Here is a 14249-nt window from a genome sequence, read left to right as displayed (position 1 = left end):
ATATGCCAACCCCTTCCCCTGTCCCCCTAGTAGTTCTTTATATGCCAACCCCCTCCCCTCTCCCCCTAGTAGTTCTTGATATGCCAACCCCTTCCCCTGTCCCCCTAGTAGTTCTTGATATGCCAACCCCTTCCCCTCTCCCCCTAGTAGTTCTTGATATGCCAACCCTACCCCTGTCCCCCTAGTAGTTCTTGATATGCCAACCCCTTCCCCTGTCCCCCTAGTAGTTCTTGATATGCCAACCCCTTCCCCTCTCCCCCTAGTAGTTCTTGATATTCCAACCCCGTCCCCTCTCCCCCTAGTAGTTCTTGATATGCCAACCCCTTCCCCTGTCCCCCTAGTAGTTCTTGATATGCCAACCCCTTCCCCTCTCCCCCTAGTATTTTATTTGGAGACGCCTGTTACGGCCCTGCTCTGAAAGTGAATATTTGGCATCAGTACATCCGCCGATAAATTATGACTCTATCTGTTACAATAAAAAAAAGGTTAGGATCCGTCGTAACACATGCCCTAGCGTGCCTGGTGCTGCACTCTTTTCGCTGACAGAAGAAATTCGAGTCCTAACTTCCGGTTGCTAAAATAATAATGGTCTATAAGTTACTTGTTAACTTTAACAGCACGTGAGGAGAACGGTTAGGGAAATGATAACGTTCCTTTGTACTTCACAACTGGAGAAACCATGAATGACCAGCGTTATCTATAGACAAGCTACTAGGAGGAGGGAAACTTCCTGCTGCTATCAGCTGTGTGAAGTTCACTTGAGATGAGTTTAAAGAGTTTGAGTAAGCGCACGAAACGGGCATATGAATTTCAAATGGGCTCCAAAAGCGAAGATTACAACTCGCTTGACTCCAAGACGACCACGATGAATGTGAGTTTGATGTTTTTAAATAAGGCTCAATGGATCTGGTTATTTTGAGCATTATCTGACATCGTAATCCTACTATCTCCGGTGAAAACTATGAACAAAGTGGCGGAAATTATCGTTGTGTTGCGGAAATAGAGCTTAATGATTTTCTAATATCCGAGGCAAATTACTTGGTCTTTGCAGACGTATAATGCTTCATAAATGAGAGGAATGTCATTTTCATAAACATTGTACTCGAGAAGTTGAATCGTCATAAGCTCTAAATAGACGAGCACCGATAAGTCGAATCGTCATAAGTTTTATTTAGACATACACCGATAAGTCGAATCGTCATAAGTTATGTATAGACATACACCGATAAGTCGAATCGTCATAAGTTATATATATACATACACCGATAAGTCGAATCGTCATAAGTTTTATTTAGACATACACCGATGAGTCGAATCGTCATAAGTTATGTATAGACATACACCGATGAGTCGAATCGTCATAAGTCATGTATAGACATACACCGATAAGTCGAATAGTCATATGTTTTATATAGACATACACCGATAAGTATAATCGCCCTAATAGTATAATCGCCAAGCTATGTATACACGAGTACCGATAAGTCGAATCATTGATAAGTTATGCATATACGGGCTCCGGTATGTAGTTATTTATAGATAAGCACCGATTTGTCAAACCATCGGTCTATCAAGACTTTATTCGACTCGAAGTAATTTCTGCTTTCTTCCTTTTCAACCCTGGTAACATGACCATTTTATTTCGAAAGGCACTTAAAATCTCGATTGACAAGTGTCAATCAAACATTAATCAAGTAAAGTTTAACAGCTGCTTAGAGTGGTTTTTAAAATCCCGTGCAACAAAGTGTAGTTATTAAAGTGTAATAGTCAAACAAGAACAAAAAAGAACAAAAAGACATTACAGTCTATTAGTAGTAGTACTAAATAAACTAAAAAAGTGTTTCACGGGTTTCTGAAAACCACTTTATACGATATAAAAGCATTTTGGTAGAACCCGAGATTATGTATATTGCCATAGTCAAGAAATGCACAGAATCGAATAGAAAAAGCTGAATGACACATCATCAGAGATAAATTATAATAAAAGTGAACACGTTACTTTTGCAGCGAGGAAATTCCAAAAGAAACTGGGTGTTTGAGACGTTCAAAAGGAAAGAATGTGGAAGATTTATAGCGTCTCCTATCAACGACAGAAAGTGAGTACAGTAATAACTAATATGGTACCTTTAACGATTGGTGTAAGGAGTAATATGGCACCCGTACCGAATGGACTAAGGACTGATACGACACCCGTACCGGATTTTTATTTATTTATTCGTTCATTCATTCATTCATTCATTCATTTTATTGATTCATTCATTATCATTTTTCCATTCATTCATTCATTCATTCATTCATTCATTCATTCATTCATTCATTCGTTCGTTCGTTCGTTCGTTTGTTCGTCCGTTCGTTCGTCCGTTCGTTTGTTCGTTCGTTCGTTCGTTCGTTCGTTCGTTCGTTCGTTCGTTCGTTCGTTTGTTTGTTTGTTTGTTTGTTTGTTTATTTATTTATATTTATTTGTTTTATGTTGTAACCTGTCGTATTATCGCATATTGTGTTGTGTGATGTTTTAACCCGTCGTATTATCGCAGATGTTGCTGTGGACGAGACAAAGAGCTGCACAACATCGACGCCCTCCTCCCCCCCATAGTACAAGACACAAAATGGGTGCCTACCAGACACACCGTAACGCTCCCAACAGACGCGTTTGGCGAGCTCGAGTTCCAGGGAGCTGGGCAACCAAGCAGAGCTAAGGTAGGTTTAATACGTTACCACAGAAAAGTGGAGGGGGGAGGGTAGTGATACCCAGGGGTTTCATTAAACACGAGGTTCCGCTATAAAAGGGAAAGCTCCTCCCACCCCCGGGCTCGAGAACAACATGTCAGAACAATTGCTCTGAGCGCTAAATTAAAATTTCATATTCTAAACCAAAATAAATATAATTCCTAAAGTTGTCCATCTAAAAATGTTTCTGTCTATCGTAAAATAATCCTATACCAAGCTGTGTGCCCTCTAAAATACAAGCATTTTCATCACAGCGCGTGAATTATTTATGCAGGTGCATTAGATTATGGACAGCGCAAAATTTTGCACCAAAAACGTAGTTGGACAGCAAATCACTAATTTATCAATCTCTTAACACAACTGTCTTGTTACCTGTGCAAAAATAGTTTTATTCCTGCCGACTGAGGCTCAGAGATAAGCAATTTTACAGGAGGCTCATAATTTGTGACTGCTAGCGTTGCAGTGTTCTAATTATGATTGCAAATTCGAGCCCGGGGGTGGGAGGAGCTTTCCCTTTTATATCGGAACCTCGTGTTTAAAGCTGCATTGTCACCAGTTTACTTCCAGAGGTCCGACGGAAACCTCAACCGTTAAAAGACAAAAGAATCTATTAGAATTCGAGATATATAACAGGCCATCCGTTCTAAATTATCAATCACAACCTCAAAGAAACTTCCAATAGACACATTGCTTTCAATATTTTGAAATATTTTTCGCGTTCTCCGTTAAAAATCATCGGAGATTGTTACGTAATCGACCGAAAGTAAACTGGTGACAATGCGGCTTTAACCAATTCCTGGAAAAGTTAGAGTCACCGCTTTCAGGGTACTGAAGATGGTACCATTGACCAGCGTCCCTAGCGGTTCTGGATAATTTGTCTGTTGCAGTACATACGACTTGCACATGACACCGATCCTGAACTGGTACTGCGCCTGCTTTGTGGGGAGTGGGCGCTGGACTTACCCAAGCTACTCATCTCTGTTACCGGTGGTGCGAAGAATTTTATTCTCAGCCCAAAGATCAAGCGAGTTCTGCGTGAAGGACTCTTGAAGGTATGGAAAACAAACATATACCACCACACATACATGGGACGAAGTATTACCGAGGCAGACTTGGAATATAATGTCCTGTAAAGCCCTGAGTTGACCTAAAGTGAAACTGTCTTTTCATTAGACATTTTCATTATCATTTTTATGAGTGTCGTTTCATTATTGGAGAGTTAGCTGTTTATAACTGTCGTCTAAAGCTCGCGTTTTTGGAGAGATGACTTTAGTTGAGCCGTCTTTATATAAAAGTGTCCGTTGTTAGAGTGTCCGTTGTTATGGCCAAAGCAGTAGAGATATTGTAGTTCAAATACATGTCTTGAGTTTATTGATTTCCCGTCAGGCAGCGCAGACTACCGGTGCTTGGGTCATCACAGGAGGGACCAACACAGGTGTGATGCGTCACGTGGGTGAAGCTGTCAAGGGGCACACTGTCATGTCCAGGGGGGAGCAACTAAAGAACACGGCACATCAAGTACATCTTATCGGTATTGCATCATGGGGGATTGTCGATCATAAGGAGATGCTTGTCAACCCCAAGGTAGTCATGGAAACGATGATCGTAAATTTGTTTTATTTTTTCACCCTCCCCACCATCCCCTCCACTTCTTTCCCCCTTTTTCTTTTCTCTCCCCGACACTTGTTACTCTCTCCCTCTAATCCTTTGCGCCCTCCTCCCATCTTTCTTGTTCTTCCTATTTCCCCTTCTTATTTTTTTCTCCTCTTTCTCCCCATCTTTCCTCCCTCCTTTTCCTTTTCCCTCATTCTTTTCACCCCCTCCCCCTTTCTCGCCTTTACCCTTCTCCCCTCCATTAAGGTGTAGTGGTTTCAGCGTGTCTGGGCGTCGGAATAAGCCATTCCAGCTATAAGCTTGTGTCCGCAATACAATAGAGAACTACCTCAAGTACCAGAATGCGCCGCGAGTCTTTTTAATCTTTTACCAAACGAAGTGCGCGCTGCATGGCGGTACTTGAGGTAGGTTTTGGCCTATTAAGTTTAGTTTGTTTGCCTTGGTTTTTATTCGCGGGTCTTCGTGGTAGTGACAAAATATTTTCTTTATTCTTCTATCTTTCTGCGAGCTGGTATGTGACGCTTATGTGTTGTCACGTAATTAATTGCTCCTGTGTCCAGGAAGTGGTACCGTACCAGATGACGTCCAGCATGCAGTCACGTGGTGCCTGTCTAGACAACAACCATTCGCACTTTATCCTGGTAGACAATGGTACAGATGGGGAGTACGGTGGGGAGATAAGTTTCCGCGCAAGCCTTGAAAATTTGATCGCGAGCAAGAAAATGGCGCGTAGCTGCGGTGAGTCGGACTGGATATCAGCATTATTGGTACGACGAAAAAAGAATGTCCGTTTTATTTTATTTTACTTTATTTTTCAGAAAAATTCCACGGAGTTCCTGTGGTTTTACTTGTGCTTGAAGGTGGCCCGAACACGATCCGCACAGTCCTGGAGTCCGTGTCCAGATGCCCTGCGGTTCCTGTAGTTATAGCAGAGGGAAGCGGACGTGCAGCGGACATTTTGGCATTCGCTCATCGCTTTATAGCGCCATCGAACGGGTAATGCTTACTCTGCTCCAGGGCGTCGCGGCCAGCGGGAGCTATGAAGAAGGGAAGTTTAAAACACCTCTGTTCCTGGTTCTAGTCTCTCGCCTGCTTGTTTTCGTCTGCCCTTGGTACCCCAGGATGAATAATGGGTTAGCCTGCAATGTATATAAATAATAGGGCCCTAAGAGATCACGTGACCTTTATGGATGGCAAATTCAAAACAAAAAAATCAAACAAAAAATCAGAAATGACTTCGCCCGTCACACCAGAGAACGACAAAAAAAAATTTAAATGAAACTAAAACCTTTCTGAAAAAAGACTTCTGGCTTTGTTCTTAAGCACTGAATAAGTTGCTTTTTGTTGCTGATTAAAGCCTGATCGCGCGCTAGTTTGCCACCCACTCACGTCCCCTATTCCTCTATCATAGTTTCACGTGAACATTTCCTCTATGTCATGTCTAAAAAATAATCGTTTTTTTTTTTATCTAAATAATACTCCAATCAGGAATCCCGATACCATCTCTGTGATGAGTGGTGTCCACAGGGATCCCAACACCAGTAATCGTTATATTTCTAGTGAGATGTCTGGTGTCGCTGATGTGGTTGAGCACCGTCAATTGTTGCACAAGATCGAGAAGTCGTTCGCAGAATGCTCTCCTGAAGATCGTCTCAGTATCTATCAGAACGTGCTCAAATGTGTGGCCAAAAGGGAGTTTGTGAGTCATATCCAGATGCCTTTATATTTGCTCTAGTAAGATTGGTGTCCAAATGGGTGTGTTTAAAGCGACATTTTTACCGCTTTACAGTGGAACCTGGATTTTACGATGTGCCCCGGGGGGAAGAAAATGCATCGTAAAATCCGAGGTATCGTAAAGAGGTCCTCTATTTTACGATATAAAGGAAAATCCATTGAAAATAACGTTGTAGCGAAGCCGGGTTAAGGTGTCGCTCGCGCGTTAATCAACAGATCATAAACAGAGGGCGTTATCAATTTTAAACAGAACCGTCAATGTTTATACGATTGCTCTAGATTTTTTTACCAAAGATGACTCAATGTATGGAGAGTGCACACATTCAAAAATTGTATTTGTATTAACACGCGATAATGTAGTAGCACATAGAGAGTAAACAACATGTTTTGCACTTATTTGAGACTGACGCAAAATTGAGCGTTAGCTTTTTGCTGACACTTCCAGAATCAGTTCAATATGTGGTTATACAGCCTCTGTGAAAGTTAGAATAAAAAATCCGTGGAAGAGAAAAAAAGTTAGATATATATTTAGAATTTCGACCCGAAAAATTGACGGCGAAGTTCAGTCCGTTTGAAAAGCGTTTATGTTAGGGTTTATTACCAGAGTTTTTGCAAATAAAACCAAAATAAAAAAAATTGTGTACGATAACTCTATGATTATTATCAGTCATATCCTCAAAAAAACTTCCAACAGTCACACTTTTATTTGTTTTACAAAATATTTTGAAATATATTTCTGTTAAAAATAATCTGAGATTGTTACGTAATCGACCGTAGGATAACTGGTGACAATGCCGCTTTAAGTGCTTAATTTTCATAAAAAAACGATTGAAAAACCTATGTATTAACGTTAACACATTGTTCTGATTGGTCCATGTATTCCGATCTCAAGTGGCCACGCTTTTTAACTTTTCGGACGTGGGTCCCTAGCTGTTTTTGGTTATTTTGGTGGTGGATACTGAATTATCTTTACCTCCTGATATTCGCACCTCTAATGGCATTACAAATATTTCTAACAGGTTACAATTTTCTGCGTGGATGATGGCGGCCTAGAGGTCGACAAGGCGATTCTACGGGCCCTGCTTAAAAGTGAGTTTGTATTGGCATCCATTCTGTATCATATAGTATACTATATGAGTGGCTCTGAAACGGAAATGTATCGTTAAGATTTTCTACAAAGTTAGCGATTTCAACTCCTAAACTGTAACTCAAGAACTGCAGCCCCCCACCCCTTCCCCCCAAAAACACACCTTCTCCACCGTTTTGGGTTGCATGTATAATGATATGCGTGACGTTTTGATTACGCATGCTCAGGTCAACACTCGCAGCTAGAGGACCAGCTCAGCCTTGCTCTGGTGTGGGACAGGGCCGATATTGCAAAGACCGAGATTTTCACCGAGGACCAGAAATGGGAGGTATGTGCACGGCGAAATGGGAGGTATGTGCACTGCGAAATGGGAGGTATGTGCACGGCGAAATGGGAGGTATGTGCACTGCGAAATGGGAGGTATGTGAACGGCGAATGAGGAGATAAGTGCACGGGGAAATGAGAGGTATGTGCAGGGCAAAATGGGTGTTATGTGCATGGCAAAATGAGAGGTATGTTCACGGCAAAGTGGGAGATATGTGCACAGCAAAATGGGAAGTATGTTCTCGGCGAAATTGGGGGTATGTTTACGGAGAAACGTGGGCTATGTGCACGGCAATTGAAAAGATGTGCACGCAACTTAGTTTTTGTGGTAACATACTGGTTATTCAGGTTTCGATGACTGGTTATTCAGGTTCAATGACTGTTTTTTCAGGTTCCAATGACTGGTTATTCAGGTTCCAATGACTGTTTATTCAGGTTCCTATGAGTGGTTATTCAGATTCCGATGACTGGTTATTCAGGTTCCTTTGAGTGTTTATTCTGTTTCCGATGACTGGTTATACAGGTTCCTTTGAGTGGTTATTCAGGTTCCGATGACTGGTTATTCAGGTTCCGATGCTAGAGACGGCAATGATGGAAGCGCTTCTTCACGATCGTGTGGAGTTTGTCGACCTGCTCCTTGATAATGGCGTCAGTATGGCTAATTTCCTGACTGTCAAGCGACTTGAAGAGCTTTACAGAAAGGTAAGAGGGAGCAAAGCAAATCACGCAAGCTCACGTATCTTCATGCACTATCACAATGACACATACACAAACGCATCTACACAAATGAACAAGCACACACACGGCATTTACACGCAAAGATGTACGCATTTGCACTACGCACGTACACACACGTATCTGCACGGACACGCACATGCCCATATACGCTTTTGCACGTACCCAGTACCGCTCTCACCCTTACAAAGTATGGGCTCTGTTCTTTTATTTACTAGTGAAAAGTATAGGTCCCTTCCTTGATGTTTCTGAAATGATCTAGGGATCAAATACTTATAGATCATTTCGTGATAGCTATTCTATCCTTCACCTGCCTGTACTTTTTCAGAATGCCTTCACGAGTAACACGCTACGGTTTCTTCTCAACGAGTCTAAGGTTTGTAAAACAATCAACTGAGATATATCATCCCCCCCTTCCCCCCCTTAGCATCTCGTATCTTCAAACAGAAGCTTGGGACCCCTGTGTGCGAGGAGAGCCACAGGAAGCCCAAATGTTACAAATTTGTATAAAACCTGGAAACAGACAAGAGACGTCTGCGAAAGAGGCAGCGGCTGATGCATCATGTGTGTTTTGAGTCATATGCCATATTTTTCTGCACAAACAGATTTAAGTTTAAATATTTTCTAAAACACCTTTTTTCACCGAAGAGGAAAGATCTCAGCTGCACTTGGTCTGTTGTCCGGTTAATACTTATAATATCATATTAGGGGCTCATAAGTAGGGGCAATCAACTTCCCCACATTCTAGTACTATATAGGTGTCACGGCGTTTCCTATGATCAGGCTATTTTTAGACGACCGGATTAGCCAATCAGATGGTAGGGCGGAAAAATTGACTTTGTCTCAAGGAATCCAAAATGGCGGCCGAGAAGGGGGAAAACGACGCTTGCTTTTCAAAGTCTTCCTACGTCGTCACATGCCTTCTTATTTCTGAATCCTTTTTGTCGCAGAGAAAGAAACATTCTGTTACTAGCCTTGGACTATTTATTTCTCCATAAGTGGACTCAAACGTTGTTACGAGGACATTTTTTCTTGCTCTTGCAAAAAATAAGTGATCATTTGTATCGATCTCGAAATTCTGTCGCTGAGAGGCGATATTATCATTCATAAGGTTTTTGATACTGCTAGTTAACTAACAATAGTGTAAGAAGTAACATACGGAAGTATGTTACTTATGAGCCCCTGATAATATAATATAATATACCATACCATACCATACCATACCATACCATACCATACCATACCATACCATACCATACCATACCATACCATACCATACCATACCATACCATACCATACCATACCATACCATACCATACCATACCATACCATACCATACCATACCATACCATACCATACCATACCATACCATACCATACCATACCATACCATACCATACCATACCATACCATACCATAACATAACATAACATAACATAACATAACATAACATAACATAACATAACATAACATAACATAACATAACATAACATAACATAACATAACATAATATAATATAATATATACATTTTATTTTTGACAGGGATGTCCTGGATTCAAACTTTCTGATCTATGCCACGTGACCAATCGTCTACTGGGCGTAACCTTCCAGAGAATGGAGTGTCAAAGCGCCTTAGAAACGGTATCACCCCTAGAAACATAACATTATTATTTATATGAAGAAAACGTTGTCGTTTCGGGGGTTTGGTACCGAGGAATCTTAGTTTCTTATCCGATACTTTCTCCATTGACTAAAGATTGTCACAATCACTGTTTTTCTCTTCTGATTACAAGTCATGAAGTTTACGAAGGCCCTGCGATACGGCAGCATTAAAAATGACAAAAATAATTCAGTTTTTCCAAATAAGGAATATATTAGTTTCCTTATATAGAAGTGACCGCGTTTTGTAAAAACGACAATTTTTGCCTATATTTTCTTCTTCTTCTTCTTCTTCTTCTTCTTCTTCTCCTTCTTCTTCTTCTTCTTCTTCTTCTTCTTCTTCTTCTTCTTCTTCTTTTTCTTCTTCTTCTTCTTCTTCTTCTTCTTCTTCTTCTTCTTCTTCTTCTTCTTCTTCTTCTTCTTCTTCTTCTTCTTCTTCTTCTTCTTCTTCTTATTATTATTATTATTATTATTATTATTATTATTATTATTATTATTATTATCGACACAAAGACACCATTACCACCGCCACTTTCTCACGTTTCGCTCTCGTAAAGCAAGGCATTATATTTTATGGTGAAATTTGTTACATTTTGCGGCGTTTTACAATTTGCAACCCAACCTACAATAAAATCAGCTAAATTTTATTCCTAAAGCATTGAGTAGGAAAACCTTATTTTTAAAAAGACTGTTAAGCATTGTCACTCATAACTTAAGTCAATGACTTGCTTACTCTTTTATTTTTCCTTCTACTTAGAGCCTTGGGATTCTACACGGACGCGTTTCTTTAGGCGACCAGAGCAAAGTATCTACGCGGTTCAAGTGCCCGTACAACGAGCTGCTCATCTGGGCAGTCCTGTGTAACAGGCATAAGATGGCCTTGTACATGTGGGAACGAGGCGAAGAGACCTTAGTCAAGGCGCTGGTCGCGGGATACCTGTACAGACAGATCGCCTGTCTGGCATCGAGGGATGAATTAATGGCTGATCTTAGTCATGAGCTGACACAACAATCCAAGTGAGTTAGGGAGGGGAGGGGAGGGATGAATTAATGGCTGATCTTAGTCAGGAGCTGACACAACAATCCAAGTGAGTTAGGGAGGGGAGGGGAGGGGAGGGATGAATTAATGGCTGATCTTAGTCAGGAGCTGACACAACAATCCAAGTGAGTTAGGGAGGGGAGGGGAGGGGAGGGATAAATTAATGGCTGATCTTAGTCAGGAGCTGACACAACAATCCAAGTGAGTTGGGGAGGGGAGGGGAGGGACGAAATAATTGCCGACTTTAGTCAGGAGCTGACACAACAATCCAAGTGAGTTAGGGAGGGGAGGGGAGGGATGAATTAATGGTTGATCTTAGTCAGGAGCTGACACAACAATCCAAGTGAGTTGGGGAGGGGAGGGACGAAATAATTGTCGACCTTATTCATGTGCTGACACAGCAATCCAAGTGAGTTAGGGAGGGGAGGGGCGGGAGGGGGAAAAATGGCCGACCTAAGTCAGGAGCTCACGCAGTAATCTAAGGGGGGGGGGGGGGGAAGGGGATTGATTAATGGCTGACCTTAGGAGAAGACATAGCAATCCAGTTAAGAGGTGGGATGGAAAAAGGAAGGGAAGGGGAAGTTTTGTCGACCCACCTCTCCGACTTGCTGACCAATACGATTATGTCTTTTGAACATAGAAACAAATCAGACTGAAGTGTGATGCTGTACATTTCTATTGAAAAATATAGTACTAAGAATAAAAAGACTCAATATGTTATGTTCTTTGTCATACATCCCAATAAAGGTCCATTTCCATGCATGTACAGGAGTCCAGAAATCTGGAGCAACCTCACTTCACAAGCAATGCAATGCAGATGCATTAATATGTTAAAAGAGATTGTGAAGAACAATATTCTTTTTTCGAAAAGCAGCTATTGGTTTATAGATATGATTCTACTTTATTTCATCAAATCAGCCACATGTAAATTTAATAAAAAGTATTCCTTAGATAAAGTAAATCAAGAATATTATTTTTTTTGTAAAGACGCGAAGGGTTCTACACCTCATAGGCATTGATAGGCATGTGCTTTTTAGTAGACTCCTCATCATCACCTTTTTGCATTATTATCATCATACTATACCATTATTTGATCAAATAATCATGATCGATTGATTGATTGACATGTTATGACATGACGTAATAGGAGTAATTAGCGTGACATGCTTGATTCCAGGGAATTTTACGACATCGCTCTTGGACTACTCGATGAATGCTACAAAGCGAATGACGTCCTGGCGCAAAGGCTCCTCATTTATCACCCTGTGTACTGGGGTGGCCGGACGAGCCTCTCGCTAGCTGTTGCTTCACGACACGAGGAGTTTGTGGCGCATTCGTGTTGCCAGAAAAAGCTGACGGAGATATGGATGGGCGCCTTAAAAACAGGTTACAACGGTTCGCTCAAGGTGAAGACATCCTTCCCTCTGCAATGCATTTGCAGTGCCGCTCACCCGCGGGATCGCGCGTACCCCCAATTCCAAAATGGCGGCCAGTAATCTGTGGATCCTGTTTTCCGTGAGGGAACACCAATCACCACCTTTAAGCAAGACAAGTGGATTCACTCTAAGGGCTTTCGAGGCTTTCGAATTACATCTGAATAATTACAGCTAACTAAACTGATTTATATGATACGTTTAAAAACATGTTTTACTTAGTATTCATAATTGCAGTCACGTGATAGTGCAAAAGATTTTTCGTATCACGTGTCATATACTCGGATGGTCCAAAAGAGACGGGCAGGATAAGAAAAATTCCCGTTTGTGATTTATCGGAAGATCGCTCTTCACGGTCTGATGGTGGCGCCGTAATTCTTTTAGTACAATAAGCCATTTTGTATTTTGAAAAGTCGTGGGTTAACTGGTTAAAGGACCTGGATCTCATTTCATCTAATTTTTCTCCTAGGTACTGCTAGGAATACTATTCCCGCCTCTAATATTTGCTCTTGAGTTCCGGTCACGTGAGGAAATGCAGCGTGTACCAACAACAGACGATGACTCAGCAGATGACCTGCCGCCTGATTTCGACCCGTATCACCACAGGGAACCCGGTAGTGCCCAGTACAATGATGGCTACCTCGGAGATGGGGTGGCATTTGTCAAAAACAGGAAGAGTTCTGGGAACGAAGAGGAGCCGATTGTTGAAATAAGGTTAGTCAAGCAATAGCTTCACTGCCGACATGACGTAAAAAGATGACATGACGTCCATGAGCTGATACATAGCGCAAGGATGATGAAAAATTATCTTAAAATGCCAAAATGTGTGTATGTGCATTTCGGCCTCACGATATTTGTGTTTTGAAAATCAGTCAGTAATACAAGGAACCGATGGCCATTGTAAGAAATTTTCTCTATCTGGAATTGCACGTTTTCCAGGTTTTTCCGTCATCTCGCCACTGCCATAGGAGAGAGGGGGAGGCCGGAAGTTTGCCATTTATCGATTGCAGTATAGAAACAACATACAGAAAAGTAATTGTAGGGAAGCAGATACAGATTAGACAGAAAAAGGGGTTTGGCAGGACATATGACTGAAATTTAGGGGAAAAGTAAAGGTGTTGATTGTAATGAAAACTCTTCTTCTTCTTGCCAGTGTGTGTTTGTGTGTGCGTTTGGTGGGTGGGGGGGGGGGGGGGGGATCTGGTGAATAGGGCCATAAAAATGGAGACGCATATTTTTTTTTACTTTTTTTTCTTCAGATCAGATTATCCTTGTAATCGGCACACAAAGCTCGGACTTGGAAAAAGAATCATCGGTTTCTACAATGCGCCGATTACCAAATTCTGGTCCAACCTAGTAAGTAAATAAAAAAAATTAGAGACTATTAACCCTCCTTGGAGCCGAACTTCTGAATTACGAGGACACAGAGTCGAAGCCATGATAAGCCGAAAGGTCGAACTTGTTGGTTTTATGGTGGGATAAAAACTCAACCAGGAAAAACAAAGAAAATAAATTAATAGAAAAAGCAGATCAACTCATGTAGGAACCGATTCCGGAACTAACTGGTTAGAGAAACATAAAAGAATGACACTCCGCCAACTACATACGACGGAGAAGGCTTGAATCCAATGGCAGCAACGAAATTAAAATGGATAGTAAAATTGTTTATTTATTTGTCTGTATCATGTTATCTGTTTTCTGTAGATCGTGTATTTGCTGTTTCTGGTCGTCTTCAGTCACGTGATCCTAATAGAGCTCCCCCCAGTCCCCTCGATTGAGGAGTGGGTCCTCATTGGATTTGTTTTTTCTCTTTGCGCGGAGGAAGTACGCCAGGTACGTGTTATAAATGTATGGAACTTCTCTGTTATTATGATTTTGCTTACATTCGCACATTTCT

General features: G+C 41.4%; 1 protein-coding gene across 7 annotated transcripts in view; it reads left to right on the top strand.

Annotated features, from left to right (window-relative positions):
* Positions 1–561: 561 nt before the first annotated feature.
* LOC5519943 (transient receptor potential cation channel subfamily M member 3) overlaps positions 562–14249 on the top strand; it is a 33283-nt gene continuing 19595 nt past the window's right edge. For 2 of the 7 annotated variants that reach the window (XR_007308114.1, XM_048727851.1), the window contains exons 1-18: positions 563–871; positions 2008–2096; positions 2535–2697; positions 3615–3779; positions 4114–4311; positions 4902–5079; positions 5160–5337; positions 5902–6040; positions 7095–7164; positions 7390–7490; positions 8054–8188; positions 8550–8597; positions 9764–9862; positions 10638–10897; positions 12097–12325; positions 12822–13066; positions 13612–13708; positions 14057–14185. Coding sequence is in view for 6 of the 7 variants with exons in the window: in XM_048727851.1 (XP_048583808.1) it covers positions 764–871; positions 2008–2096; positions 2535–2697; positions 3615–3779; positions 4114–4311; positions 4902–5079; positions 5160–5337; positions 5902–6040; positions 7095–7164; positions 7390–7490; positions 8054–8188; positions 8550–8597; positions 9764–9862; positions 10638–10897; positions 12097–12325; positions 12822–13066; positions 13612–13708; positions 14057–14185 (2631 nt within the window). In the remaining variant the exon portion in view is untranslated. Of the gene's footprint in view, positions 872–2007; positions 2097–2534; positions 2698–3614; positions 3780–4113; positions 4312–4901; positions 5080–5159; positions 5338–5361; positions 5475–5901; positions 6041–7094; positions 7165–7389; positions 7491–8053; positions 8189–8549; positions 8598–9763; positions 9863–10637; positions 10898–12096; positions 12326–12821; positions 13067–13611; positions 13709–14056; positions 14186–14249 lie in introns of those variants that run through there. The other 5 variants (XM_048727849.1, XM_048727848.1, XM_048727852.1 and 2 more) reach the window with 4 other exon arrangements.

The sequence above is a fragment of the Nematostella vectensis genome, chromosome 5 (assembly GCF_932526225.1).
Source record: "Nematostella vectensis chromosome 5, jaNemVect1.1, whole genome shotgun sequence".
NCBI lineage: Eukaryota > Metazoa > Cnidaria > Anthozoa > Actiniaria > Edwardsiidae > Nematostella > Nematostella vectensis.
Note: the sequence above shows the minus strand (reverse complement) of the source record. Positions and strands in the feature narration are given on the sequence as shown.